This window comes from Lampetra fluviatilis, chromosome 17 (genome assembly GCF_964198595.1).
Source record: "Lampetra fluviatilis chromosome 17, kcLamFluv1.1, whole genome shotgun sequence".
In the NCBI taxonomy this organism is placed as follows: domain Eukaryota; kingdom Metazoa; phylum Chordata; class Hyperoartia; order Petromyzontiformes; family Petromyzontidae; genus Lampetra; species Lampetra fluviatilis.
The window spans coordinates 3,874,570-3,901,639 of NC_136291.1; the positions used below are offsets into that span (position 1 = coordinate 3,874,570).

A 27,070-nucleotide genomic window follows, 5' to 3' on the forward strand; every position below is an offset into this window, starting at 1 on the left:
TAGGGGCTATGGAAAATGTGTACGTCGTAAACAGTTTTGCAATGAGCCCGATGTTATCTGGATAGGGTGCTTCAAGCTTTTGTTGGCTTTTAACGTCCCCAAGGCAAAGGTTGAGCATTGGTGCCTGACGGTGCAGCAGCTCAATTTGTCGCAGGCGCGCTTCCCTTGCCTTAATTGATAATTGCGTAAACGAGCTGAAAAATATCGTCATGTGCGCACCGCACACGCGGAACTCGCCAACACCCGTAAACGCGAGTGCTCGTTGGTTGCTGCAAAGTCGTGGTGACCTTGGCTGTCAAGTTTTTCATGGTTTAGTTCCTTGCGGGAGGTGGGGTGGGGGGCGGGGTTATCCTCAATTTGAAACCTATAGGAGGCAATTCTGGCATTAATATGGCATGAAGGGGAATACAAGTTTGGCCGTTCTTTTATTTTTCATTTTGTTTTCCACCGGATTTAGTTTGTTTCAGCTGGCAATATCAAATATCCCCCGCTTAGTGTACATTGGTTATGTTTAGATGGCATACATTACTTTTATTAACATGTTTTTATCATGGTGATACAGATTGTTGGGAGTGGTGCAGTGGTTGGCACACTGCGCTGTGAACCTGGCGACTTGAGTTTGATTGCTGGCCACGGTTAACATAAATGGCTAAGAGTGATATCTCGACTGATCCCTGAAGGACCTCCAATTCCCGTCGTCCCACGCTCACCTCAAGTTTTCAAGTTTTATTTATTAGGTATAGCCCTGTGAGCCATTCGGCTCTTGAATTGGGTGCAACCGCAACAAACAAATAAGTATAACCCGTAAAAACAAAGTTTTTCTCTATAAATCCTTTATATGCGTGGCAGCGAACTTAATATAAAGGATTTAAAAATATATTCGCCTGTGGAGGACGCGGGGATCGATCCCGCGACCTTTGGCATGGGAAGCGAGGGTGTTACCAACTGCGCTACTCCGCCACGGCCTGTGGAGGGGTTACGCTCTGGGCTCTTATACTGTGACGTTCAGCCAAAGCCATGAATGAGTTCTATTTGAATATATGTAAAATATTTTTTTTTGCCTAAAAAGTGTAAAATTTTGGGAATTTTTTTTCACGAACATTAATTGTCTAGCACAACGAGTCTGTGTGGAAAATGTCAGCTCGATTGGATCACGGGAAGTGGGTTAAAAAACGACCGAAAGATTTGCACGGTCGTAAGCACGCAAGCAAGCACGCACGCACGCACGCAAGCAAGCAAGTGAACTTAATATAAAGGATTTAAAAAACAAAAACATGAACAAGAAAACATCTTAAAGTGACTATGTGCAAACAGAAAATCCAAGAAAAGACAGCAAAATATTGCATAAAAAGCACCGTACACCAACGCTGTGTGCAAAAATCCCAGTGGGATGCAAGTCAAACAACAACCACAAGACAACTTAGATTAAGGCCATCAGTCTAACTCTGTACTACAACAAACAAACATGGCCAAACCGAAAAACTTTTCAAAAATCACCAATATAAAGCCATAAAAGCAATGAAACAGTAATATGAAGCATGGTCAAACAACCTCCATGACTCACGCTGCTTGGTCAATCCAGCAGTGGATTGTCAAAAGGGCCGCATATTTTTTAATGCACAGCTTGATTCCACTGTTTCAGTGCTGTGAAATTACTCCATGCCAAAGATGTCTGCGTTGTATAAACACTGGCGATGGTGATTACATTTTCTGGTTGCTAAAGTATGCAAGCCATGAAATACCAAAAAGTTTGTGTAAAACTGAACTTTAATCAACATTGATTTGAGCATAGATGTTTGCCTTCAAAATATGTGTTCTGTTTGCAGATCAAGGCAGTAAATACAAGACTCGTATTTTTTATCTAGATGCATTAATCTCGTACTTGTATATGCAAGCAGTCATTGTGTTCAAGCGCATGGTCCATCTGTTCATGTGTATCGGCTGTCTTCAGAAGTGACACATTTGTAACACGTGTTGGGATCGTCAACTTGTAGAGGCTTGAGAGCCATAATGTTACCTGGACCCACGCTGTGCGATGTGCTCTGGGAGACTGTTTGTGAAGATGCCAAGAATTCCACTTCTCCAAAGTTGTGTTCAACCCTCCCTCATGGGCATGCAAAGAGAAAGCCACAAGCTGAGAAGTGTACAACGATGCACAGAGATGTACGTGCTCTTCTTGTTGCGCATTTACTAGCAACGCCGATCACAACATGGACCTGTTTACAGGCATCGTTGACTTAAAAAAGTAAGTGTACTTGGGCAGAAACATTGCATCAACGGATGATAGCCGGCTGGTTGAAACTTAGCAGTGTCAATCTTGATTTGAAGCTTTCGTGACTGCAGGAATCCATACTCTGGGTCTTTCGGTAAAGTCACGTGGGTATAAAAATAATAGATCACGACGTGATGAGCAGTGGCAGCCAAAGGGTAGAGCATATTGTACCAGAGAGGGCATCCATGAATTAAAACTGCGAGCTAGTTGCATTTCAAGACCGAGAGAGATGGGAGACCTAATCCAGCAGTGGATACATCATGGCTGATGACGGAACACATTTGCTGCAGTTCAGTGTGTCTACGTTAAACGACGTCGTATAGAAACGTCACATGACATGCATGGCAGGGCTGTGTTCTGGTATGAACTCTTCCCGACTGGCTGTGACCAAGCCGTACCGGTTCTAGACCAGGGGGCCGTTTGCGAGCCGAATGACCTCGTTATCTGCCGTGTTGATCTCGTGTCCAGCGGCCTCATGAGCTGCTGTCGGCAAAGTGACCTGCTCAATTGCACATTGATGTCACTGCTTTTGTAAAGGCTAGTATTTTTGTTGTCAAAAACAGGACGTAGATTGTTCCCTCGGGAATTAAAAGTGCGGCATTAAAAACACGGCACTTGTGTTTAAGAATGTTTCCAGGTATACAATTTTGGTGTGGGGGGTAAAAAGGTTATGCTAATCCTTTTTCAATTCTGCAAAAAAAAAACGTTTTCGCGTAAATGAATTCTTATTGTTACATATTAATGAACGTAGGAAAATTCTCAGTTTAGGTTTGCGAATTGAGTGTTTAACTTCTTTCGCACCGTACGTAGCCAGCCGGGAACTGCTTGTTGCGTGGCTCAGTGTTGTGCACACTCCTTCAAACCCAGCTACCCGGGGTTCAATTCCCGGCCATAGCTAAAGGAGACGCAGCTTAAAAGTGGTTACAGTGTCGACCAGTGGCATCTTAATCTCAGGAGTTGCCCTCACCCCGCTGTGCATGTAATCCATGCGGAAAGGTGTCGCTCAAACGCAGCCCTTGCTCGTCACAAGGGAGCTCAACAGGAATGAAACGCTACCACCACCGTAAGATGACCCAAGTGATTACTGACTCCCGATGCAAGAGAGGTCATTGTCCTTGGCGACGGGACTGCATTATGATGCTCAATTCATCCATGCAACAGGTTTTTTGGGTTTGGAGGAAACTGGAGGAATTCTCCACAAATCTGGCCATCGCCTGATGAGGCTAGTTGTAATTACTGGCGAAACGTCGTACTCTGTAAATGTTGTGGCTTGGCTCTCCAACACACCGGTGATGCTGTACTCGTAACGAATTGGCACGTTCTGTTTACGTGACGAACCTTACTAGTTGGTTGTGGCGGGTGTAATGACATTTCGTGATCTAACCACACCTGTACTATGGGTGATATTGGTCGCGAAAGCCTGCATGTTAAGCTTAAGTCGGTTATATTTCCGATGTGAACTTGAGCATCCTCATAGGTTGGCACAGGTGCGAAGACAACTGGAGAGACCGTGGCGGCTCTGTTCGTGGTTTATGCCGTGTGCCGTTTAGGCGCCGTTTTTAGGGTCACTAAGGTCATCGTTAACAGCACTTGCCTCAACAGACCCATGTAGGTTACATGGTGGGGGGGAGTGTGGGTGTTTTTGTTGTTGTGCCACTGATTTAATTCTGCCCTCGGATTACCGAGCCGGCGTTGCCGAGGCTCTGGGGTCAAAGTCGGGCAGCTTGCGCGTGGATTGAAACCGGCCTCTCGAGTGTCGTGAGTTTATGGTCTCATCAGTCCCGTCGCCAATGACTGTGCACGCACACACACAAAAAAATGACATTAGCTTCGGTTTTTTCCCCACTTAATTCGGTGTTAATCCATCTCTCAAGAATTAAAAGCTTCAGTTTGACATGGGTTATTCGCAGGGAATGTAAAAGGGTGTGTGAGACTCTGTTCTTTCTTTACATTGCTCACCGAATCTTGAATTGTCAATTTATTCCGTGTCACGATGGTTACGGCTCAACCGAATGTCAATGGAATGGGAAAAATAATCTCGTCGGTGTAGGCGAGTGTGACGGTCTGCCTTCGATTCGATTCGCAGATTATAATTTTGTTTTGCCAAAGTGACGAATGTTAGTGTGCTTCTCGTTGGCTGCTGCAGGCTTTACCTGGGCCGTTCGCAACGTGTACAAATCAATGTTCACATGGACCATTCGATACGCGTATCGGGAGTCCCAAGAATCGATTTTAATTGATGCACTTGGCCATGCCTGGGAATGGCTGACGAGTGCGCCGACAAGCATGGCGAGGTGCCTCGAGCTTACTCCTGAGCCACAGGAAGGGGGGTACACGTGGATTAGAGATCATACACAGTCCAGTTATTGACTTATACTGCTAGGAACCTCCTGGTTACACCAGCCCACAGGGGATGATTGTGTCCGTCCGTCGTGCATCAAAAATGGGAGCAGAGGGGCTGGGTGCGGAGGGTGGGGCTGGGTGGGGCTGGGTAGGGGGTGGGAGGGTGGGGCTGGGTGGGGAGGGGAGGGTGGTGCTGGGTGGGGAGGGTGAGGAGGGGCTGGGTGGGGAGGGGCTGGGTGGGGAGGGTGGGGCTGGGTGGGGGGTGGGAGGGGTGGGGCTGGGTGGGGAGGGGCTGGTCACCCCATGGTGCCCTTATAAAACTCAACGTTTAACCTACTCACGCCGGCTGGTGCCCGCCCTCAGTCGGGCATATTTGCGGAATACACCACGCCGCCGTTGACCCTGGCCATTAACCGAGCAACCCAACGTTCCTACCAGCTCCCTTCGCAAGAATGTGTTTTACCAGGTAAGGCCCACCTGGCTATATAGCTCTTTTTCAGAAGCGACCTGGAAACACAATAGCTCAACGAAGTGGTGGAGCATATGTACATTTCAACGCATGATTATAATGTGAAGGGAAAACCCGAAGGACCCGGTTATAAAGCCATGCGACCACGGGGAGAGAAACAAACAAATTCCAAATATACAACAGGCGTCGGGATGGAACCCCACGACCTGTATACCAGGCGAGGTAGTCGACATCTCGCTTCCGTGGGTTTGAGCAGCACAATCACTGGAAGAGGTGGTCTTAGACAACGTCCAACGTGCAGGAGCTGAACAGATTGTTTTTTTTTCATCGTGAGGCATGAGAGATGACGATCGTTAAGCAGTGGATAGATCACGGCTGTGAAGATGAACCTGGGAATAATGTCGTTCATCGCAGAGGTTGTAGCACTCGCACTAACCACACTTGTGTCTCCAGGTTTCAACTCGCAAAGCATAAACCCATCGGGCAAACCTTTCGAACAAAACCTTTCACTGAATCGCGCACTTTCAGATGCCCTTCTGCGGCCGTCTGGAACGCTCTTTCGATATTAGGAAGCCACAGGAGCTATGCAATTTTTTTTTTTATCACTTCGATTGAAAATAATTTATTTCAAACTGCGTTTTGTGCTTCGTTTGTCCTTCCCCCTCCACAGCTTTTAGCGCGGTTGGCTCTTATCGCGAAATAAGTGCAACATACATACGAGGCAAGATCACCCAGACACGTTGCAGCTTCGCTGCGTTTTATTTTTCGTGTGTTTTTTTATGCATTTCTCACAAGCAACATGATGCAGCGGTTTTCATCACATTTAATTCTGCCGAGAAAACAACAACGCACAAAATTAGGGCAGGTGGATCACTCGCGTGTACGTGGACACCGCGGGTTTACAATGGGGTGGTCCTTTAAAGCAACGGTAACATGACAAACTTGTACGTAATTCTAAAACATTTCAACAAGGCAAAAAACATTCCCCCCCCCCCCTCCGTTACAATTTTTTTGCATAAATAACGTGATTTCAACTCGTGTGACGTTAGGCTTGGTGAAGTTATATAGAGTAACTTAAATTTTTATTTAAAGCTTTCGTGACTGCAGGGATTCATATTCTTGGTTCTTTCGGTAAAGTCACGTAGAAGGGAAATAATAAAATAATAAAAATATTACATAAAAATTCTCACGACGATTCGACTGCAACACAAGCAATCATCATCAGGTGTGAAATCCACAGCAAGAAAAATCATCATCAGGTGTGAAATCCACAGTAAGAACATTTTCTTGCTGTGGATTTCACACCTGATGATGATTGCTTGTGTTGCAGTCGAAACGTCGTGAGAATTTTGTATTGTTTTATATTTATATTACTTTATTATTTCCCTTCTACGTGACTTTACCGAAAGAACCAAATATAAAGTAACTTGTTCTCGAAACGTTGAACCGTCCGGTTGTGTATGAACCAACCCCACATTAATTCAGTGCCGTGATTTATTGAATACAACTGATGTCTCGTGCGGGGATCTTGGCTGGCTTTTTCAAATTTAGAAATTACGTTGGGCCAACATTGGCTCAGTGGTTCCAACCTCATGCCAACGTTGGCACCAAAGTTGACTTGTCGAGTTGTGGGGGGGGGGGATTTTGTCCATCTGCGCTTGCCTTCAATGCTGTAAAGCATAAACCTACCAGTACTGGCAATCTAAAAGCCACGCTGTGCCTTGCTAAACGGTGCAGCGTGTTTTCCAACAGCTTGCATTGGCACATTTCCCCAAGACGCGTGTTCCGCTAGCCCATCTGTTTTATATTTTCTACGCAGAGTTGAAGCCAAAACAAACTAAGCATACACCTATAAATGTCTCTCTTTGTCTGCACCATCATTTTAAAGCTCTCCGTGAACAAAGCCCCCGTGTGGTGGTGCGTGCGACAAGATGTGGGGGAGCTTCTTGCGACCATGATACACGTGTGGCCATCTCGGCAGGACTCGATTGGCATTGGCGCTGTACTGAAAAATCCCACTGCTCTGAAAGACACTGCTGTGATGGGGAAAACAATAACTACTTAATTTTGGAATCCAGAATATTAACTACCCATAATATAAAAAAAATTCTGATGTTGAAGAGGCTCCCAGCGCGTGCAATGGAACATTGTGCTGGAGGACACGAGGCACAACCGGAAAATACACAGCTATAATTCACAATCGTTTGTTAATCTGCTGATGGATGAAGGCCTCCCAATCCTGTCACGCACGTGGTTTTTTTTTACCATACTTCACCACAATGGTCAGTGCAGGTTGGCAAAGAAGGGGGAGGGAGGTGCATCTAGGATTGGTTCAGATATCTCTCGCCACTGATGTTAGCCCGTGAGCAGATATCAAACTCAGGTAAGCCGGGTTCATAGCACAATGCGTTGTGCCCACACACCATCTGTGCAACTCTACTGCTAGACGAGAGCTTTCCTGCGCTGGTGCAGATCGTTTTACCATACTTCACGCTGGAATACACTCACGATTGCGGTCGGGGCTGCTGCTGATTTAAGTTATTTTTTGGGGCGCGGGATGAATCGCCGATCATGCAGATATCGGCCAACCGCAAAAGGTAGGCGGTTCACGTAACGTGATCCTAGCCAATTTGGATTTACTCGATCAATGATTCGCTTGGTGATTAAACCCCTCGATTATTCTGTCATTCATAGCCTCGATTCTGTGTGAGCTCATTCAAAAAGGCAATGGTTATTCTGACGTCAGTTTTTTTAAGTATAACTAAATTTTGAGAATGTATGCTGAACTTATTTCGCACCGTACGCAGCCAACCATGCTAAAGTACGTGCGTGTGTACGCAAGATAATTTGCATTCCGATATCAGATTCCCCCCACCGGTCCCGTCGCCCCTCTATCGATAATTCATACTCCAGCGGGCCCTCACTGGCAGTAGAATGTCAGCGCGTTGGGTTGGTTGTGGGGCCCTCACTGGCAGTAGAATGTCAGCACGTTGGGTTGGTTGTGGGGCCCTCACTGGCAGTAGAATGTCAGCACGTTGGGTTGGTTGTCGGGCCCTCACTGGCAGTAGAATGTCAGCACGTTGGGTTGGTTGTCGGGCCCTCACTGGCAGTAGAATGTCAGCACGTTGGGTTGGTTGTCGGGCCCTCACTGGCAGTAGAATGTCATCACGTTGGGTTGGTTGTTGGGCCCTCACTGACAGTAGAATGTCAGCGCGTTGGGTTGGTTGTGGGGCCCTCACTGGCAGTAGAATGTCATCACGTTGGGTTGGTTGTTGGGCCCTCACTGACAGTAGAATGTCAGCGCGTTGGGTTGGTTGTTGGGCCCTCACTGGCAGAAGAATGTCAGCACGTTGGGTTGGTTGTGGGGCCCTCACTGGCAATAGAATGTCAGCACGTTGGGTTGGTTGTGGGGCCCTCACTGGCAGTAGAATGTCAGCACGTTGGGTTGGTTGTGGGGCCCTCACTGGCAGTAGAATGTCATCACGTTGGGTTGGTTGTGGGGCCCTCACTGGCAGTAGAATGTCAGCACGTTGGGTTGGTTGTGGGGCCCTCACTGGCAGTAGAATATCAGCACGTTGGGTTGGTTGTGGGGCCCTCACTGGCAGTAGAATGTCAGCACGTTGGGTTGGTTGTGGGGCCCTCACTGGCAGTAGAATGTCAGCGCGTTGGGTTGGTTGTGGGGCCCTCACTGGCAGTAGAATGTCAGCGCGTTGGGTTGGTTGTGGGGCCCTCACTGGCAGTAGAATGTCATCACGTTGGGTTGGTTGTGGGGCCCTCACTGGCAGTAGAATGTCAGCACGTTGGGTTGGTTGTGGGGCCCTCACTGGCAGTAGAATGTCAGCACGTTGGGTTGGTTGTGGGGCCCTCACTGGCAGTAGAATGTCATCACGTTGGGTTGGTTGTGGGGCCCTCACTGGCAGTAGAATGTCAGCACGTTGGGTTGGTTGTGGGGCCCTCACTGACAGTAGAATGTCAGCGCGTTGGGTTGGTTGTTGGGCCCTCACTGGCAGAATAATGTCAGCACGTTGGGTTGGTTGTGGGGCCCTCACTGGCAGAAGAATGTCAGCACGTTGGGTTGGTTGTGGGGCCCTCACTGACAGTAGAATGTCATCACGTTGGGTTGGTTGTTGGGCCCTCACTGACAGAAGAATGTCAGCACGTTGGGTTGGTTGTGGGGCCCTCACTGGCAGTAGAATGTCATCACATTGGGTTGGTTGTGGGGCCCTCACTGGCAGTAGAATGTCATCACATTGGGTTGGTTGTGGGGCCCTCACTGACAGTAGAATGTCAGCACGTTGGGTTGGTTGTTGGGCCCTCACTGACAGAAGAATGTCAGCACGTTGGGTTGGTTGTGGGGCCCTCACTGGCAGTAGAATGTCATCACGTTGGGTTGGTTGTTGGGCCCTCACTGACAGTAGAATGTCAGCACGTTGGGTTGGTTGTGGGGCCCTCACTGGCAGTAGAATGTCAGCACGTTGGGTTGGTTGTGGGGCCCTCACTGGCAGTAGAATGTCAGCGCGTTGGGTTGGTTGTGGGGCCCTCACTGGCAGTAGAATGTCAGCACGTTGGGTTGGTTGTTGGGCCCTCACTGGCAGTAGAATGTCATCACGTTGCGTTGGTTGTTGGGCCCTCACTGGCAGTAGAATGTCATCACGTTGCGTTGGTTGTGGGGCCCTCACTGACAGTAGAATGTCAGCACGTTGGGTTGGTTGTGGGGCCCTCACTGGCAGTAGAATGTCAGCACGTTGGGTTGGTTGTTGGGCCCTCACTGGCAGTAGAATGTCAGCGCGTTGGATTGGTTGTTGGGCCCTCACTGGCAGAAGAATGTCAGCACGTTGGGTTGGTTGTGGGGCCCTCACTGGCAGTAGAATGTCACCACGTTGGGTTGGTTGTGGGGCCCTCACTGGCAGTAGAATGTCAGCACGTTGGGTTGGTTGTGGGGCCCTCACTGGCAGTAGAATGTCATCACGTTGGGTTGGTTGTGGGGCCCTCACTGGCAGTAGAATGTCATCACGTTGGGTTGGTTGTGGGGCCCTCACTGGCAGTAGAATGTCAGCACGTTGGGTTGGTTGTGGGGCCCTCACTGGCAGTAGAATGTCACCACGTTGGGTTGGTTGTGGGGCCCTCACCGGCAGTAGAATGTCACCACGTTGGGTTGGTTGTGGGGCCCTCACCGGCAGTAGAATGTCACCACGTTGGGTTGGTTGTGGGGCCCTCACTGGCAGTAGAATGTCATCACGTTGGGTTGGTTGTGGGGCCCTCACTGGCAGTAGAATGTCATCACGTTGGGTTGGTTGTGGGGCCCTCACTGGCAGTAGAATGTCATCACGTTGGGTTGGTTGTGGGGCCCTCACTGGCAGTAGAATGTCACCACGTTGGGTTGGTTGTGGGGCCCTCACTGGCAGTAGAATGTCAGCGCGTTGGGTTGGTTGTGGGGCCCTCACTGACAGTAGAATGTCAGCGCGTTGGGTTGGTTGTAGGGCCCTCACTGACAGTAGAATGTCAGCGCGTTGGGTTGGTTGTGGGGCCCTCACTGACAGTAGAATGTCAGCGCGTTGGGTTGGTTGTTGGGCCCTCACTGGCAGTAGAATGTCAGCACGTTGGGTTGGTTGTTGGGCCCTCACTGACAGTAGAATGTCAGCACGTTGGGTTGGTTGTTGGGCCCTCACTGACAGTAGAATGTCATCACGTTGGGTTGGTTGTTGGGCCCTCACTGACAGTAGAATGTCAGCGCGTTGGGTTGGTTGTTGAGCCCTCACTGACAGTAGAATGTCAGCGCGTTGGGTTGGTTGTTGAGCCCTCACTGGCAGTAGAATGTCATCACGTTGGGTTGGTTGTGGGGCCCTCACTGATAGTAGAATGTCAGCGCGTTGGGTTGGTTGTGGGGCCCTCACTGGCAGTAGAATGTCAGCACGTTGGGTTGGTTGTGGGGCCCTCACTGGCAGTAGAATGTCAGCACGTTGGGTTGGTTGTTGGGCCCTCACTGACAGTAGAATGTCAGTGCGTTGGGTTGGTTGTTGGGCCCTCACTGACAGTAGAATGTCAGCGCGTTGGGTTGGTTGTTGGGCCCTCACTGGCAGTAGAATGTCAGCACGTTGGGTTGGTTGTTGGGCCCTCACTGGCAGTAGAATGTCAGCGCGTTGGGTTGGTTGTTGGGCCCTCACTGGCAGTAGAATGTCAGCGCGTTGGGTTGGTTGTTGGGCCCTCACTGGCAGTAGAATGTCAGCACGTTGGGTTGGTTGTTGGGCCCTCACTGACAGTAGAATGTCAGTGCGTTGGGTTGGTTGTTGGGCCCTCACTGACAGTAGAATGTCAGCACGTTTGATTGGTTGCCGCGCACGAGCAGCACGGGCGCCCGCAGGTCCTGGGAAAGAGCGTCGAGCCACGCCATGTAGAGCGCGCTGGGACACGAATCCTTGCGCCCCACGGGCATGCTGCTGCTCACAGCGCAAGAGAGACACAAACGACAAGGAAAAATAAGCCCCCCACCCAAGCGATTTACGGGGAGGTGAAGAGGCGAGCCCTCCCGGTAAAAGACACTGACGAAACTTTCTCCCTGTTTTACAGAAGGCTTCAAAAACAGGTTGTTACAGAGTGGTCCAGATGCGAGCCCCCCCCAGCAAAAGACACGGACAAAACTCCCCCCCCCCTCTGTATATATGAGCCTTGGTAACAGATTGTCTGCGGCAAGCGTGTTGCAGGGTGGTCCAGACGTGAGCCCCCCCAACCCCCCAAACTCAGAATCAGAACATTTGTACTGGAGGAGAAATTCGATGAGCTATGAAGTTATTTTTCACAGATGTCCAGTGGGGGCACGGGGTCAGAACGTTAGAACAACAAACAGTACAACAACACGATAAGAGTGCAAAGTATCTGTTCGGTAAGCAAATCGCTGAAAAGTAACATTTTAAAACTAAACTTTTTTTAATCTAACCAGATAAGGCCCACTGAGCTATTAGCTTATTTTTCAGAAGGGACTTTGCCACAGATGTTAAGCCCAACGAATTGGCTCATCACGTGGAAATTTATAGCAGCAAAACAATCTTAAGTAGTCTAAACGCATGCATCTATTAATTAATGGATCCCTTTGCTTAACTAATTTCTGTTTTTCGCACCAAATTGGTGTGCAAATTTTTGTTAAATTAATGAGGATTAAACGGGGATCACGACATCTGGGCCACCCAGTGGAGTACACACCACGCCAGGCACCAGGTCGTCGTTTCAAGGTCGAGTCTACCTAGGGGAGGGCCCCCAGGACTGGTTGCGACATTCGTCTTATATTCTTGCTCTGCCGCCTGCCGCTTTCAGCGGGCCCTCTCCGCAGTGTGCTTTGTGACACTTCACGTGGCCTCAACGTGCACATAGCCTGGCACAAGCGTCGTGGTGTCGTCACCGCCACTTAGTGGCGCATGGCGGTTGTTGTTGTGACACGTGCCCGTTCCACCTCGGCACGTGATTTTTCGGTTTGCGCATAGTCACTTTAAGATGTTTTCTTGTTCATGTTTTTATTTGTTGCGGTTGCACCCGATTCAAGAGCCGAATGGCTCACAGGGCTATACCAAATAAATGAAACTGAAATTAAACTGATTTCTTCATCGCGGCGAGGATTCCCCACAATAGCCTCTCTCAGCTGGGTCAAGAGGCCGCGCGCGTTTCTCCATCTCAAAAACAATTGTCCCATGCCACTGGAAAGCGACCTGCCGTGAGTTTATGGCTCCCTACTGAGCGGTCAAGTGGGGTTGAGGTGTGGGGGGGGGGTGCGGAGAGAGAAAGAGAGAGACCCAGAAATCGTGGTGGCCACTCACACGACGACGAGCGCAGAGTCCCGGGAGTAATCCAGCAGAATCTCATTGAGCCGGATCTGGCGAGACGTCTGTCAACAAACACACACGCGTTCAAAGACAAAGATACCCCCCCCCCGGACAGCCTCAACAGCCTGTTGGGGCAAGTGCTGTCACGCGAGCACCTGGGTGGGTGGCCAGCACCACGCCCGACCGCCTTTGTCTCCCTAGTGGCGACGTTTACACACCGCACCAGGTACTCATTTGAGGCCGAGTCGACCTAGGTGAGGCCCAGGACCTGTTCAGGTCACTGGTGTTGGCCGTGGGCGGTAAACGAACTCAGGTAGCCGAGTTTGTAGCGCAGCGCGCTAACCGCTACACGTGCACACACACACCAACACACTTGCTTTATGGCCACGCTGATGATGCCCGGCTCCAGGACTGTGATTTAAGTTCAAACCGTCGAATGCCCTGGATGCTGCTACGACCTCCACACACACAAGGAAGTTATTCGTAAATCAGTTCACTGATGTGATCACGGAATTTTTGGGGTTTTTTTTACTTCTGCTTCTTCCACTCTGAGCTTAATTTCTCTCTGAATATTGTTCACGAGCCTATAGCCCCCGTCCAAGGACGGGCGTATTGCAGTAAATCTGAAACATTCAAGCGAAAGCAGACCGCGAAGTCCTATGCATTGCATCCATTCGTGTGCATTTTGTAAGGCCGCGGTGACACAGACTTATTTCATTTAAAGGTTATAATCCCTTGTTCATCATGACGTCCTTTTTACTTTGATGTCTCAATAGCGTCACGGAGATCGCGTGACGTGAGGGTTCTGCCTTTGTAGTGAGGGTTGTGAGTTGACGCTGAGGAGGGGGGGGGGAGGCGCCTCGCCCCCCCCCCATGTGGAGTGACGTCACCCACGCATGATTATTCATGAGGGGGGCTGGTCGACGTGGAGTGACGTCACGCGCGTTACACACTGACATAGTAAATGTAGTAAATGTTTGCTGGTAGACTGGAGTTGGCACGTGACGAGTAGTAGTAGCAGCGACGGCCGTAGCGAGGGATATACTGGATGCGGTTTGCTGGGTGCAGAAATACTTTATTGGGTTGCTGAGCCGGAGAGACCCGGCCTATACGAAGCCCTGCTCCGTCCGGCTCGTTCTCAGGGGTTCATGGCAGATCGGAGCCGTAAGTGTTCAACGTTAATGGAAAGTGATTGGTGGATGAGTTATAGCTAAAAAACAAAGTCATATTTTATTGATCACAGAGAGATGATAGGATGATAGGCCGAGTTGACCTCCAGCCAGGCTTTGACCTCCTAACCTTCCTATTGGGAGTCAAGTTCTCAACCAACATTGCCAACGTGCTGGAGATGAGGGATTCGGAATTAGGAGATTTACTCTCGGGGTCAGAGGTCATGGATGGAGGATGCCGAGCGTACCTTGGTGCGGTGACGCTGGATCTCCTCGTCAGAAATCTTCCAGGGGCAGTTCTTCCTCATCTCCTCCAAGGCCAGCTCATCCAGGAAGCCGTCGTTGAGGCGATACGGGGCTACGGTGTCCTCGAAGCGTTTCTGGCTGCGCGGCACGAGTGTTATCGTCGTCATCCATCCATTCATTCATCCGATCATCAGTCATCATGAATAAGTCCTTATCGTCATTTGTCATCAGTAGTCATTCATCATGATCATCATCGTCATCAAACATCCATCAATCGTGATCGTCATTTATCACCAACATCAATCAACCACCACCACCATCATCATCACCATACAAATACCGAAGTGAAATTCAGGGAAAGAAAACGTAACGGTTAGAACGACGACCTTCATAGTTTTTTCTACCCATCTGGACAGTTACAACATTTTTGGGTGACCGATTGCCTCGGTGGCACAGCCATCGAGTGTGTAGGCGGTGCAACTGCCCCTGGCCCCATGGACCAGATGGGCCCAGGTGATGCGCTATGAAGAGGCGGGGGGGGGGCGGTGGGAGCGGGGGGGGGGGGGGGAATTGGACAGGAGTCCCCCTTCGCGACATCACTGCATTGGCAAAATAATTATAATTATTTAATACTGATATACCCAGTCTGTCAATGTAGATTTTGAACAATATACGTGCCGATGTTGTCAATATCTCGAGAGTTTTGCTCATTGGGGGGGTCTCGCAGTTTTTCCCTTTGTGTGATCTGGCAACATGGCTGTTTGCGTGTATGAATGTTGAACTTCTTTCGTACCGTACATAGCCAACCGTGCTCAATCGGAGGTGTGTGTGGGGAGCGGTAGTGTCGTGGTTAGTGTACTGCGCTACGAACACAGCGACCCGTGTTTGATTCCCGCTCACGGCCACCAATGCCAGCGATGATTATCTGAACCGGTCCTGGGCCTTGGTGCGGTGTGTAAACATCGCCACTGGGGAGACAAAAAAGCGGCCGGGCGTGGTGCTGATCACCCACCCCCTCGTGTGCCATGCCGGCCTTCATAGGTGCTCGCTAACGGTCTGTAAAGGCTACATCGGGGGATCTATCTCTTTGTAGTGAATGCATCTGCGATCGCTGGGCACTGCTCACTGTTCTGGCCGGGGTCGCTGGTTGATGTCGAGAAGGACGTGCACTTCGTGGAAGTTGAGCCGGAACTGGTTCAGCAGTTGGACCATGCTACAACAGGGACACGCGGGCACAGAGAGAGAGAGACATGGGGAGAGACGCACCAACAACACAGAGAAAATGAGCATCACTAGCTGAAAATACTGTAATAATGGTTTAGAAAAATTACCCATTTATAATCCACTATTGTTGTATGTTGAACTTCTTTCGTACCGTGCATAACCACCAGTGCTAATCGGAAGTGTGGGACTAAACACAAAAAAACGAAACTATTGGATAAAGGCCTTTGCATACTGTAGCGTCATGGGGCGGGGGGGGGGCGGTGGTTGTTTGACCATACTTCACCACACTGCTCAGTGAGGTTGGCCAAGGCGGGGAGCACAGGTGTCAGAGCATCGAAAGTCAGTGCAGCAAATTGGGATTTTTTTCATGCGCTCCAAATCTGCCGACACCCCCCGTAGCCTCCCGGCGGCCCACGCCACCTCTGCCGCATGCACCGTGACCCGACCACAGCAGCGTTCGCCTCCTGCCCTGCGAGGCTTGGCGAGGTTGGATGCATTCCGGTGGATTTGGTCATCGTCTCCACATAGCCCAGCGGAAGGAGCAGGCGGGCTACTTGCCGGGATTTCTAGCAGCCGGATAAGGACCGGTGCTCGAGCTTGCGCGACGTAAGAGTCTCCGCTCGAGGTCAAACCGAGCGAAGGAAATTGAGCGTCCGGTCGTGGTGCCGTCGCCGGGAACCCACACGCGGCGCTCCTCCTCCACGCGGCTGATCTGGCCTCCGATGAAGACCCGCAGCTTGCAGTTCCGCCACCTCTTCTTCCTCGTCAGCAGGTACGGGATGAGGAGGGACAGTCCTGCAGCCCGTCGAGCAGAGCGCACGGTCAAACTCTCCGGCGACACCTATGCCGCCGGCAACCGTTGGTGCAGGGTGATCCACCACCGATCAGTTCACCGCCTTTATTGGGTGAAGGCGCAGCCTTTGCAACTGCTGGCAGAAGGACCTCCCGCTAAACACAGCTCTAAAGATCCATAATACAGGTTTTTGTTGGGGTTAGATCAGGTAAATATATAAATGTGTCGTTAAACCCGCCACCACCCGACACAGCCAATTAGTAAGGTTTGTCACGTAAACAGAACGTGCCAGTTCGTTACTAGTACAGCACACCGGTGTGTCGGAGAGAAAAGCCACAACATTTACAATCTGAGTACGACGTTTCGTATTGGTGAAACGAGCTTGATGAAGCTATCTCGTGAAACATCCTTTGTGTCGCCGCGTCTCTCTCTCTCTCTCGCGGGGATGCTGCGGATCGCGGATCGCCCTGCGCCGGTACCTCCGTCGTCGAAGAGCCAGTAGATGTCGACGTACTTCTTCCCCTGAGAGCCCTGGAAGCTGCTGGGCGTTTGGGCGTCTGTGATTGCGGCCTCTGGATCGGCTGTTCCCATGGACACAGCAACGGGGGGGAGGGGGGGGGGGCGTTAATGGGGTGCGGCGGGCAGACTGCAAAGAGGGTTCATTTTTTCGGTTGAATTTTTTTCTACGTCACCAGGTAATGCCCACTGAGCTATGTAGCTCTTTTTTTCAGAAGCGACCTGGCCACAAATGATAGCTCGCCAAAGTGGCTTATCGCGTGGAAATTTAAGGCAGCCAGATACTCTCAAACGCCCGTTTCTACACGTGGAGGAAAAATAAACCGGAGGACCCGGAGAAAACTCCACGCGACCACGGGGAGATAGACACGCAAACTCCAAATATACAACAGGCTTCAGGGTCGGAATCGAACCCACGATCTCCTGTACACCAGGCGAGGTAGTTAACATCTCCTAGCCACTGCAGCACCCATCAATTCGCTCACGTTTGATGGTGGCTCACCCGGCTGCCCCGATTTGGTCGCGAGATCTCAGTGCCTTGCTGTTCATAGCTCGGGGTTGGGTTCACGACCGGGTGAGCGCTCATCATCCTGATTGTGATCGGTCATGATCAATTCACTGCTGGATGAAGGTCTCCGCAAGTCATTGCTGAGCGGCGATAAGGTGACATTTGTGGAAAGGGATCGAAATTTGATTAGAACTGTGGACGCCACAGTTCTAATGAGCTTCACTCGCTGTGCATAAATTGCAATGTGAATTCCTACGACACCCAAACATCGTCATGATCATCGTCGTTATGTTTTTCGTAAAACGATGCATTGATTCACTAATATCGATTCTGAAGCTCATGAAACATGGTTATAATTGCATGTGTTTTTAGATGTGTATATGCTGTATCCAATGGGGTCCATGTCACCCCTCCACTGCGATGCGAGATTATAAATAACATCGAATCAATCTTGACCGTGAATTTCGACAATTCATTGCCTCTTCCTGGAGGTTGTATAAATCCAACCCTAAAAGCATCGTCATCATCATCATCGGCAACAATCACGATCGTTATTGCCGAATTATTATTATTGCTGAACAAATACGGCTACTTTTTTTTCTCTTTTCGGCCACATGAGCGTCGAGCGACATCTCAAGCGGTCCCGAGGCGCCCTCTTCCCCGAGCCGCGCACTGGCCGGCGAAGCACGGCTGAAGGTCCGAGCGCAGCGTGTGCATTGACTGGAGAGCGTGCGACCACAACGACGGTGCCTTCTGGGTGGCCGCGAGTCTCGTGAGTGCGAGCCGCCACGCCACCTGCGCCGCTGCCGTCCCCGTTGGTGTGCGAGTGTCCGTTTTCCGTCCCATTAAACGCCGGGTTGACTGCACGCACGCACAGAGGACAAAGAATCCTTGCATCCCTCCAAATGGCTTCCGCAGAAGAGTCCCGGCGGCCCGATTCACCAGGGGGGGAGGGGGGCGGAACCGAAGGTGTTATGATATCTCTAACGCTGCCCTTAAATGTCAACGGACAAGGTTAGGGCCACAGCCGCACCGTGTGGCTCTAACCGTGAAAAACGAGTCGGCGAGCACAAACACGGGCTTGGCAAGAGCCGCAGAGGTTCTCCCCACCAAAACAGGCCGAGTCGTCGGCGCTAAGCACCTTGAAAGGCGCTGGGGGGCGTCAATTTTACGCCGGCCCTCGATGCCGGCAGGACACGCGCACGCGGTGGGGCGGGGGTGGGGTGGCCGAGTTGCATCGTCGCGGCGGGGGGGCAGACCGCTGGGGTGCGTCGCGAAGGAGAGGCAGGAAGGGAGAACGTGGAGCCGTCGACAAGAGGCTTTCGTGGGTCTCACCTCGCGCCTGCGCGGATTGGGACACGTCCAGTCCCTCCTTCAGCCTCAGGATGCAAACCCCGAAGTTTAAGTCGAAGGCGTCACTGCGGAACACAGGGAGAGGGGATGGGCAGGGGGGGGGAAGAGCCGCTTTGACGCAGCGGGAAAACGTGGACCCGATCCCCTCTCTCCGAGCGGTGACAAACGCGCACGGGGCGTTGCGTGTCCGCGGCACCTACTGGACTATGTTGATGTAATCCTCCATCTGCTGAGGGTGCTTGGAGCTCCAGTTCTTCTTGAAGCCCATCACCAGGACGTCCGGCTTGAACTTTCCAAGTCCGGCGGCCTGCCGCGCCAGCCACGAGGATATTTCACTCATGGTGCGGAGTTTGTGGGGGGGGGGGGCATGGGGGAGGGGGCAATGGCCCACCCAAACTGGACGCCTTTATTCATTTATTTTTAGTAGTTTCCAAATAAGATTAGAAATACATTTCCTTATTGCACCTGCGATTCCTAATGATGAGGGACAAAGCGAACCCCTGCCCCCCGCAAACTACAGAAGACGATTTCACTGCAAATTGAGCGAGATTCCGTCACAATTGCCAACATTTTGACGTCTACGAAATCCATAACTTTGTAAGACATCATCATCATCATCGCCACTCTTCCCCGCACTCCCCCCATTTTGGTGTCATAGCCACTAGAAGTGAGAACGCAAGCGAGACGCGAGAGGCTTCTGGCTTTCCGAACGAACACATCACATAAGGTCGCACTCGTCACGCGCAAACTGCTCGCCACAAATGAACCACAGCACCTTGCTGATTTCATCAAGGAGCATACATCATCACCCAAACTCCGGACATCCTCGCAGCAGCCTTTGGCTAGCCATCGAACAAAGACGGTCACTGCATGGCGTGCTTCTGCGGCCGTCTGGAACGCTCTTGCGTTCGATATTAGGAAACCACTGACGCTATGCACTTTTATATAATCTATATAGAAAACTCATTTCGTGAGAACTGATTTTTGTGTTGAGTTTGTTGTCCTTCCCCTGCACCTCCGATGAGCATGGTTGACTACGTACGGTGCGAAAGAAGTTCAACATACATATACAGGATCCTTCAAAAAAATGTTAATACTTGTATGGGACTATCGTTATTAATGGAAAAAGAACGGATAATACACTGTAACATGATAACAAATGCGATGTTAATAGCTTCAAAAAGTCAAAGTCTCCCACTTGTTCGCCTTCATTGTCAACGCGTGCCTGGAATCTTCTCCAGGTGGTCTCCAGAGCCCAGAGGCACATTTCTTGTGATGTTGCAAATTACCAGAAAACAAATTATGCACCCTGTATATAAAACATATATAACATACACTTTGCAATGGGGAAAAGTGGCGGACTGCTCCAAACCCCAGCCCAACCGCTGACCCGAACAGCTCCACCTTTGGTTCACTTTTGGAACAGATTCGGATATTCGCGAAATAATCATTTATCGGCACATTCCCTCCGAAAAAGTGGCAAAATCGTTGACAAGCGTTAACACGCGCATTGAGGCAAACGAGGGGACGACATGCCCCAGGCTATGCATCGTGTTTGTCTGTCTGTCAAGGGACGCAAGTGGCCTTGCGGCTTGCACAGCATGCGTCACCACACAGGATGGTGGCCCGTGGTCAAGACTCATAATGGGAGTGGCAGCCTAACGAGGGAGCGTGCCCAAGTGTATGTATGTTGAACTTCTTTCGCACCATACGTAGCCAACCGTGCTAATCGGGGGTGCAGGGGAAGGACAACAAGCTAAACACAAAAAGTTTTCAATCTAGATGATGATTTAAAAGTAAATAGCTCCCAGTGGCTCCCTAATATCGGAAGGAAGAGCGTTCCAGACGGCCGCAGAAGCGCATCTGATGCGGTACGGAGGGGGATCGACAAAATCGGTGCAGGAAACTCGATGGACCGTTGCGTCGCGCCACCGTGGGAGACGTCGACGGCTTGCGGGGGGACGCCTTCGTCCGGCAGTGGACAGATCACGGACAACGATGAAGTGAGCCCTCGGGGTTTAGAGCACTCGCCCGGTGGGGTGCAGTCGCTCGTACCTGCAACATCATCTGCGTGCCGGTGCGCAGGTTGCTGGTGGCCACGGTGTGGTAGAAGGCGTGCATCTTGCGCTTGGCCATCCACCGCACCTGGCCCTCCACGCTCGCCTCCTTCTGCTTTAGGCCGCCGTGACCCTGTGGGGGTCAGCGGCGGTGCAGCGGGGTTATGTACGTGCGTGCGTCGAGCGGTTATGTACGTGCGTGTGTCGAGCGGTTATGTACGTGCGTGCGTCGAGCTTCTTCGCACCGTACGCAGCTGACCGTGCCGATCGGAGGCGCGGTTCGCTACGAACCGGGCCGACCCCCCCGAGTTCGATTACCGCTCGCGGCCACCAACACCGGTGACGATTATCTGAACCGGTCCTGGGTCTCGCCGAGGCCCACTCGGCCTCAAATGAGTACCTGGTGCGGTGTGTAAAACGTCGCCACTGGGGAGACAAAGGCGGCCGGGCGTGTTGCTGGCCACCCACCCCCCTCGTGTGCCGTGCCGGCCTTGATAGGTGCTCGCTAACAGCACTTGCCCCGACAGTCTGTTAAGGCTACACGGGGAATCTTTGTCTTTGTAGCGGAGTGTGGGGACGCGGATCCGGGCCGTGCTACTGATCCGCTTGCTCTCCCGCTGCCGAGCCACCTCGGGAGCTGTCCGTGTGCACGCGGCACACGGGAGGGGGGGGGGCCTTTTCGTCACTCCACTGCTGGATGAGGGCCTCCCCCACACCACCGGGGGGTCATGTGGTTTTATTTTACCGCGCTGGTCGGTGCAGTTTCGCGACGGCGGGAAGAATATATAACAATATTTACTATTTTATTTGACCAGGTAAGGCCCACCGAGCTATGTAGCTCTTTCTCAAACGCGACCTGGCCACAAATGATAGCTCAACGAAGTTGCTTACCACGTGGACATTTATAGCAGCCAAATACTCTGAACTTGTGATGTTGATTCTAAATGCGGAGGGAAAAACCGTAGGATCCGGATAAAAATCCACGCGATCACCAGGAGAGAGAGAGAGAGAGAGACACGCAAACTCCAAATATACAACAAGCGTCAAGGATCGGGATCGGGATCGAACCCACGACCTCCTGTATATCAGGCGATGTGGTTAACATCTCGCCACCGTGGCGCCTTACATAGTACTGCACACGTTGCCACACAGTTCAGTGCTGTACTCCATAACGCGGCGTTCTTCACTCATTTTCAGAGGGTCACTTTCGCCGATCAAACATCGTCAGTGTGCAAGGGCCGCCACGTCAATTTGAAACCATTGGGAGTTTGACAGCAGCAGCACGATAATGGCGGGGGGCTGTTTTCACCATTTGTGCATTTCGATTTAAAGCTTTCGTGACTGCGGGGATTCATCTTCTTGTTCTTTCGGTAAAGTCACGTAGAAGGGAAATAATAAAATAATAAAAAGAAAACATCATAAAATAATTCTCACGACGTTTCGGCCACAACGCAAACAGCCGTCCTCAGGTGAAGACCAGGTCTGTCGGGGAGACGTCGTGAGAATTATTTTATTATGTTTTATTTTTATTATTTTATTATTTCCCTTCTACGAGACTTTACCGAAAGAACCAAGAAGATGACATTTGTGCATTGTCAGGGGGTCGCAGCAAAGGCCACCATGGGTCGCCAGTGACCCGCGGGGCCTTGCAATGAAGAACGCCGCTCTCTAGCGATTTATTTCGCTGCTACTGCCCTCCGCTGGCCGCCACGGTAGCCCTGCAAAGCAGCCTATAACACCTGCCTTTGTCTGCGCAGTTGCTCGATTGATTATTTAAATGCTCGCACAGCTGACGGCCCCGCGCACGCTCACCGACACCACGTTCCCGCACAGCATGAGGCTGTGCTTCTTCGTGAAGGTCCCGACGAAGTCCACGAGGGCCGGCCGCGAGTTGGGGGGCCCGGTCAGCACCAGACACTGCGGCCTGCGGCAAGGGCAGAGAATCGTGCATCAGCCAGTCTCTATCTGCTGCTGTTGCTGCTGCTGCTGGACAGGCGTAGAGGCCCAGTGGCGTGCGGTGGCTTCAGGCCTGGTAGGTGGCGACACGCAAGTGGCGTCCAGGGTTGTCCCTTCGCAATGCAAGGGGGTTGCGGGGGATGATTCCACCGTACTTCACCACGTTGGCCGGTGCGAGTTGATTTTGCCGCAGAAATTATTTCCCAAGCGGCTTTTTTTTGTTGTATTGAGACCAAAGGCAGACGTTGTGCAGTTCGCGAAAGACCACGAGACGAGGAGAGGGTCGATTGCAAAAAGTAATTGATGGCTCCACTACGACCCCCATAGTTAAGGGACTGATGATGAGGATGATGGCTCTATATGACTCTATAGACGATAAGAGAAGATAATACGATGGTGATTTGGACGCTCAGTGTATCCCACCACGGCTGTTCTAACCCAACCCCAGCACGAACACCCCCCGAACAACGTACCGGTAGTTCTTGATGTGTTCCTCCACCTGGTTGAGGCCCACGGTGTAAGACAGCGCCATGTTGTAGGATCCGGCCTGGACCGACGAGCCCCAGTTCACGGCTGCCGGGAGGAGACAGCGGCGGTGGGAAACTGCACATCAGCTAACCCCGATGGAAACATACCGCTTATAACACAAGCCAAGCGCATCACAACAGCACCGATTCCATCAAAAAAGGAGTGATGCTTGAATCATCTTCTTACGTCGTTCATTTAAATTCCTCATTCGTACGGTGAGTTCTCTCATTTTTAACTCTGCGAATATTTCGTTTGGGGATGTTTCGATGATTATGTGATGGTCTATAGACCCACAAGGCTGGGGAATGAAAACACAACTGGGAGTATTTGAGAGGTGGCTGGGTTTGGGTTCAGAGGTCAGAGCAATGAGCCGACGCTGCTGAGATCCCGCAAATCAGGCAAGCACCTCTGAATAAATAGGCGGCTGTGATGAAACGAAGCGTTGATAGTCTCAGTCACCGCCACTTAGTGGCTTGTGCCAGGCTATGTGCACGTTGAGGCCACGTGAAGTGTCGAACGCTCCCACCGACAGGAGGCCACGGGGCAGACCCAGGTGCCCCGGGTCGACTGACTGAGATGACTAATGGCCGATGCACCACCTGTGCCTCCTACAGTTGGCCCCGCTACGCACGCACACACACGCAAACAAACGCGCGCAGATTGCCCGCGCCGCCACGGTCCCCGCTCACCTGGCTTCTTGTAGATGACGTAGGCCAGGAGGAAGATGACAATCCCCACGACGATGAGCGCGGCCCACCAGGTGAGCAGGAACATGATGACGATGGAGATGATGGCGCCGAACAGCGATGCCCACTTGCTGTAGTAGCGGAACGACGGGCGCCAGCCTGGCGACAGAAATCACTCGCGCTCACGGCACGCAACAAGCACTCGTCGCAAAGTGACCCCGCGGCACCTTTGTGTTGCGTTGCGCATCTCACCGGGAGAGTTGGTGATGGAGGCGTGGAAGCAGGAGAAGTTGATGAGTGCGTATGAGGCCAGGAAGAAGTTGGAGATGATGGGGGCGATCGTGTTTAGCTCGGCTGTATGGGACACCCCCCGGCGGGCAGCGAACAGGGTGAGACGGGACACAATGTCACGCGAGCTCCGGCCATCCTCGCAGTAGCAGCAGCAGCAGCAACAGCAGTAGCAGCAGCGGCTTTTGGCTGGCCCCATCGAACAAAGACGGGTCGCCGCGTCGCGCGCTTTCAAATGCCCTTCTGCGGCCGTCTGGAACGCTCTTCCGATAGTAGGAAGCAACTGGAGCTATGGCACTTTTAAATCTCGATTAAAAACTCATTTCTTTAGAACTGCTGTTTGTGTTTAGTTTGTTGTCCTTCCCCCGCACCTCAGATTTGCACTGTTGGCTACGTACGGTGCGAAAGAAGTTCAACATACATGCATACATCAACAGTCCTGATAACCTCATGAATGCAGGTTTGCACTGCAGTATGCGGTAGCAGATGCGTTCTAAGAAAAGGGTGCACAAAGCGGAACTGCGCAAGACAGCTGCCTGCTAAATAGCGCACGCAGCACGCACGCACACACAGCACACACACACAGCACACACACACACAGCACACACACAGCACACACACACAGCACGCACACACAGCACGCACACACAGCACACACACACAGCACGCACACACAGCACGCACACACAGCACGCACACACAGCACACACAGCACACATACACAGCACACACACACGGCACGCACGCACAGCACACACGCAATTTTCTCCCACGTCTGACCGCATGTAGAGTGAGTTAAAACCGCGTAGAGCAACATTTGGGTAGAAATATGTGAGGCGAATAGAGTAAGCGAAATCGCACAAACCGAACGAACCCGCGTAGAGCGAGGGACACCTGTGCCGTGCGCCCGGGGTATTGCCACCATGACTCGATCATCAACATGTCATTGCACACTGGAGGTGGGATTGTTCAGGGCTCCGACACAGTTGGTGACGCGACACAAATCTAATCTCATTGCCTCCGACCATTTGCACATTTGCAAATATTCCTCTCAGCGCTCGTTTGTGCCCGCAGGTTTTTTTTGGGATCTATTTGACCATTCTAGATTTGAAGCTTTCGTGACTGCAAGGATTCATATTCTTAGGTTTTTTTCGGTAAAATCACGTAGGTAAAAAATGTAAATTAATAAAAGTAAAAGGAAAAATAAATAAATAAATATACCACGCCGTTTCGGAGGCAACACAGCTATCGTGCTGTGACGGTTCCACCTGAAGACGGAAGCTTGTGTTGCCTCCGAAACGTCGTGATTTTTATTTTTATTTAACTTTCATTAATTTTTATTAAAAAATTTTACCTACGTGACTTTACCGAAAAAACCTAAGAATATCTATTTGACCAGTTTTCTGTACGGCGAGTCCCTATTAGCAACAGCGCATCATGGTAAAATTAATTTGTATTGGATCATCTTTACCAGAGTTATCATGACCTCAAGTTACCCACCAGGCATTGCCGGATTATCCCAGTAGCCAAAGTAGCTACACATGTAGCTACGGGCCCCGCACTTCAAAGGGCCCCGCGCTAAATGCTTTCAAGCTATCAATTCCGGTTCAGCGATTCTGCACTTGCTCTATTACTATAGTACTATACCGCCTTCAACTTTTATGAACGACTTATCTGGTTGTATAGCAAATGAAACAATACAATTTCTTTACTATGCAAGTAAAACATTTACGTGTTTCAATATTTCTGTGTTTTTATTTGTTTATTTAGGGCCCCTTCATATCATAGGCTACAGGACCCGCACTAGCTTAATCCGGCACTGCCACCAGACAGACAGACGGACGGACAGTGCTAATGCGTGACCCCTTTCGACGCCGGTTGACGAGCCTTCGAAATAAACGCGAACGGTGTCTGCGGAGAGGAGGAATCACCGATGAGGATGAAGCCGACGGCGATGATGAAGGTGAGGATGTAGCCTGGGATGGGCTCGTTGTTCTTGCCGTAGCCACGGCCAAATATCCCAATGCCCGGGTAGAGTTGATCCTTGCACAGGCACTGCAAGTGAGGGGAGAGTGGGGGAGGGTGACATTGCCAACTATGAACCAACGGCACGGGCTCAGCTTCTGCAGCAGGGGAAACAAGTATAACTCGTAAAAACAAAGTTTTTCACTATAAATCCTTTATATGCGTGGCGGCTAGATTCCTCTCGTCCTCTGGCTTGAGATGGCTGCCACCTATGGGTCAGACGATTGCATTGCACCATTAAGCAATTGGTAATTAAATATAATATTTTTGTCCTAAAAAGTGTAAAATTTTTGAAAAAATTTTTCACGAACATTAATTGTCACGCACAACGAGTCTGTGTGCAAAATGTCAGCTCGATTGGATCACGGGAAGTGGGTTAGAAAACGGCTGAAAGATTTGCACGGTCGTAAGCAAGCAAGCAAGCGAACTTAATATAAAGGATTTTAAAAAAACGACCCGCGCCTCCAGACCCGCGCGTTGGCTTGGCCTCGCGCGTGGCCCTGGCTCGGCTCGGATGCGCCGATGGAACACGGGGCATCAACAGGTGCGCGTTGGCTGCCGACCGCCCATTTCCCGTTGCTCTTGCCTGGAACACTTTGGGAGCGCTGACGAGGCAGGCCAGCGCGGACGAGAGCGTCGCCCCGAATATCCCGGCTGTGATGAGCGGCGCGATCCCCGACACCAGGCCCATGGTCTGTGGGGCGCGCACGGGGTCCACACGCACGCGCACAAACAAAGATCCCCGTGTGACAGACTGTTGGGGCAGGTGCTGTTAGCGGCGAACAGCACCTATGAAGGCCGGCACGGCACACGAAAGGGGCTGCGT

General features: G+C 51.2%; 1 protein-coding gene across 1 annotated transcript in view; it reads right to left on the reverse strand.

Annotated features, from left to right (window-relative positions):
* Positions 1-10,989: 10,989 nt before the first annotated feature.
* LOC144936975 (solute carrier family 12 member 3-like) overlaps positions 10,990-27,070 on the reverse strand; it is a 31,822-nt gene continuing 15,741 nt past the window's right edge. Inside the window, exons 12-27 of the mRNA XM_078864230.1 lie at positions 26,831-26,938; positions 26,151-26,274; positions 24,184-24,285; positions 23,935-24,090; positions 23,191-23,290; positions 22,574-22,685; positions 20,760-20,894; positions 18,905-19,011; positions 18,687-18,769; positions 18,147-18,212; positions 16,807-16,908; positions 16,218-16,329; positions 15,437-15,523; positions 14,313-14,448; positions 12,890-12,957; positions 10,990-11,521 (exon numbers count right to left, since the gene is read on the reverse strand). Of these exons, the coding sequence (XP_078720356.1) occupies positions 11,380-11,521; positions 12,890-12,957; positions 14,313-14,448; positions 15,437-15,523; positions 16,218-16,329; positions 16,807-16,908; positions 18,147-18,212; positions 18,687-18,769; positions 18,905-19,011; positions 20,760-20,894; positions 22,574-22,685; positions 23,191-23,290; positions 23,935-24,090; positions 24,184-24,285; positions 26,151-26,274; positions 26,831-26,938 (1,740 nt within the window). The 3' untranslated portion in view covers positions 10,990-11,379. The remainder of the gene's footprint in view (positions 11,522-12,889; positions 12,958-14,312; positions 14,449-15,436; positions 15,524-16,217; positions 16,330-16,806; positions 16,909-18,146; positions 18,213-18,686; positions 18,770-18,904; positions 19,012-20,759; positions 20,895-22,573; positions 22,686-23,190; positions 23,291-23,934; positions 24,091-24,183; positions 24,286-26,150; positions 26,275-26,830; positions 26,939-27,070) is intronic.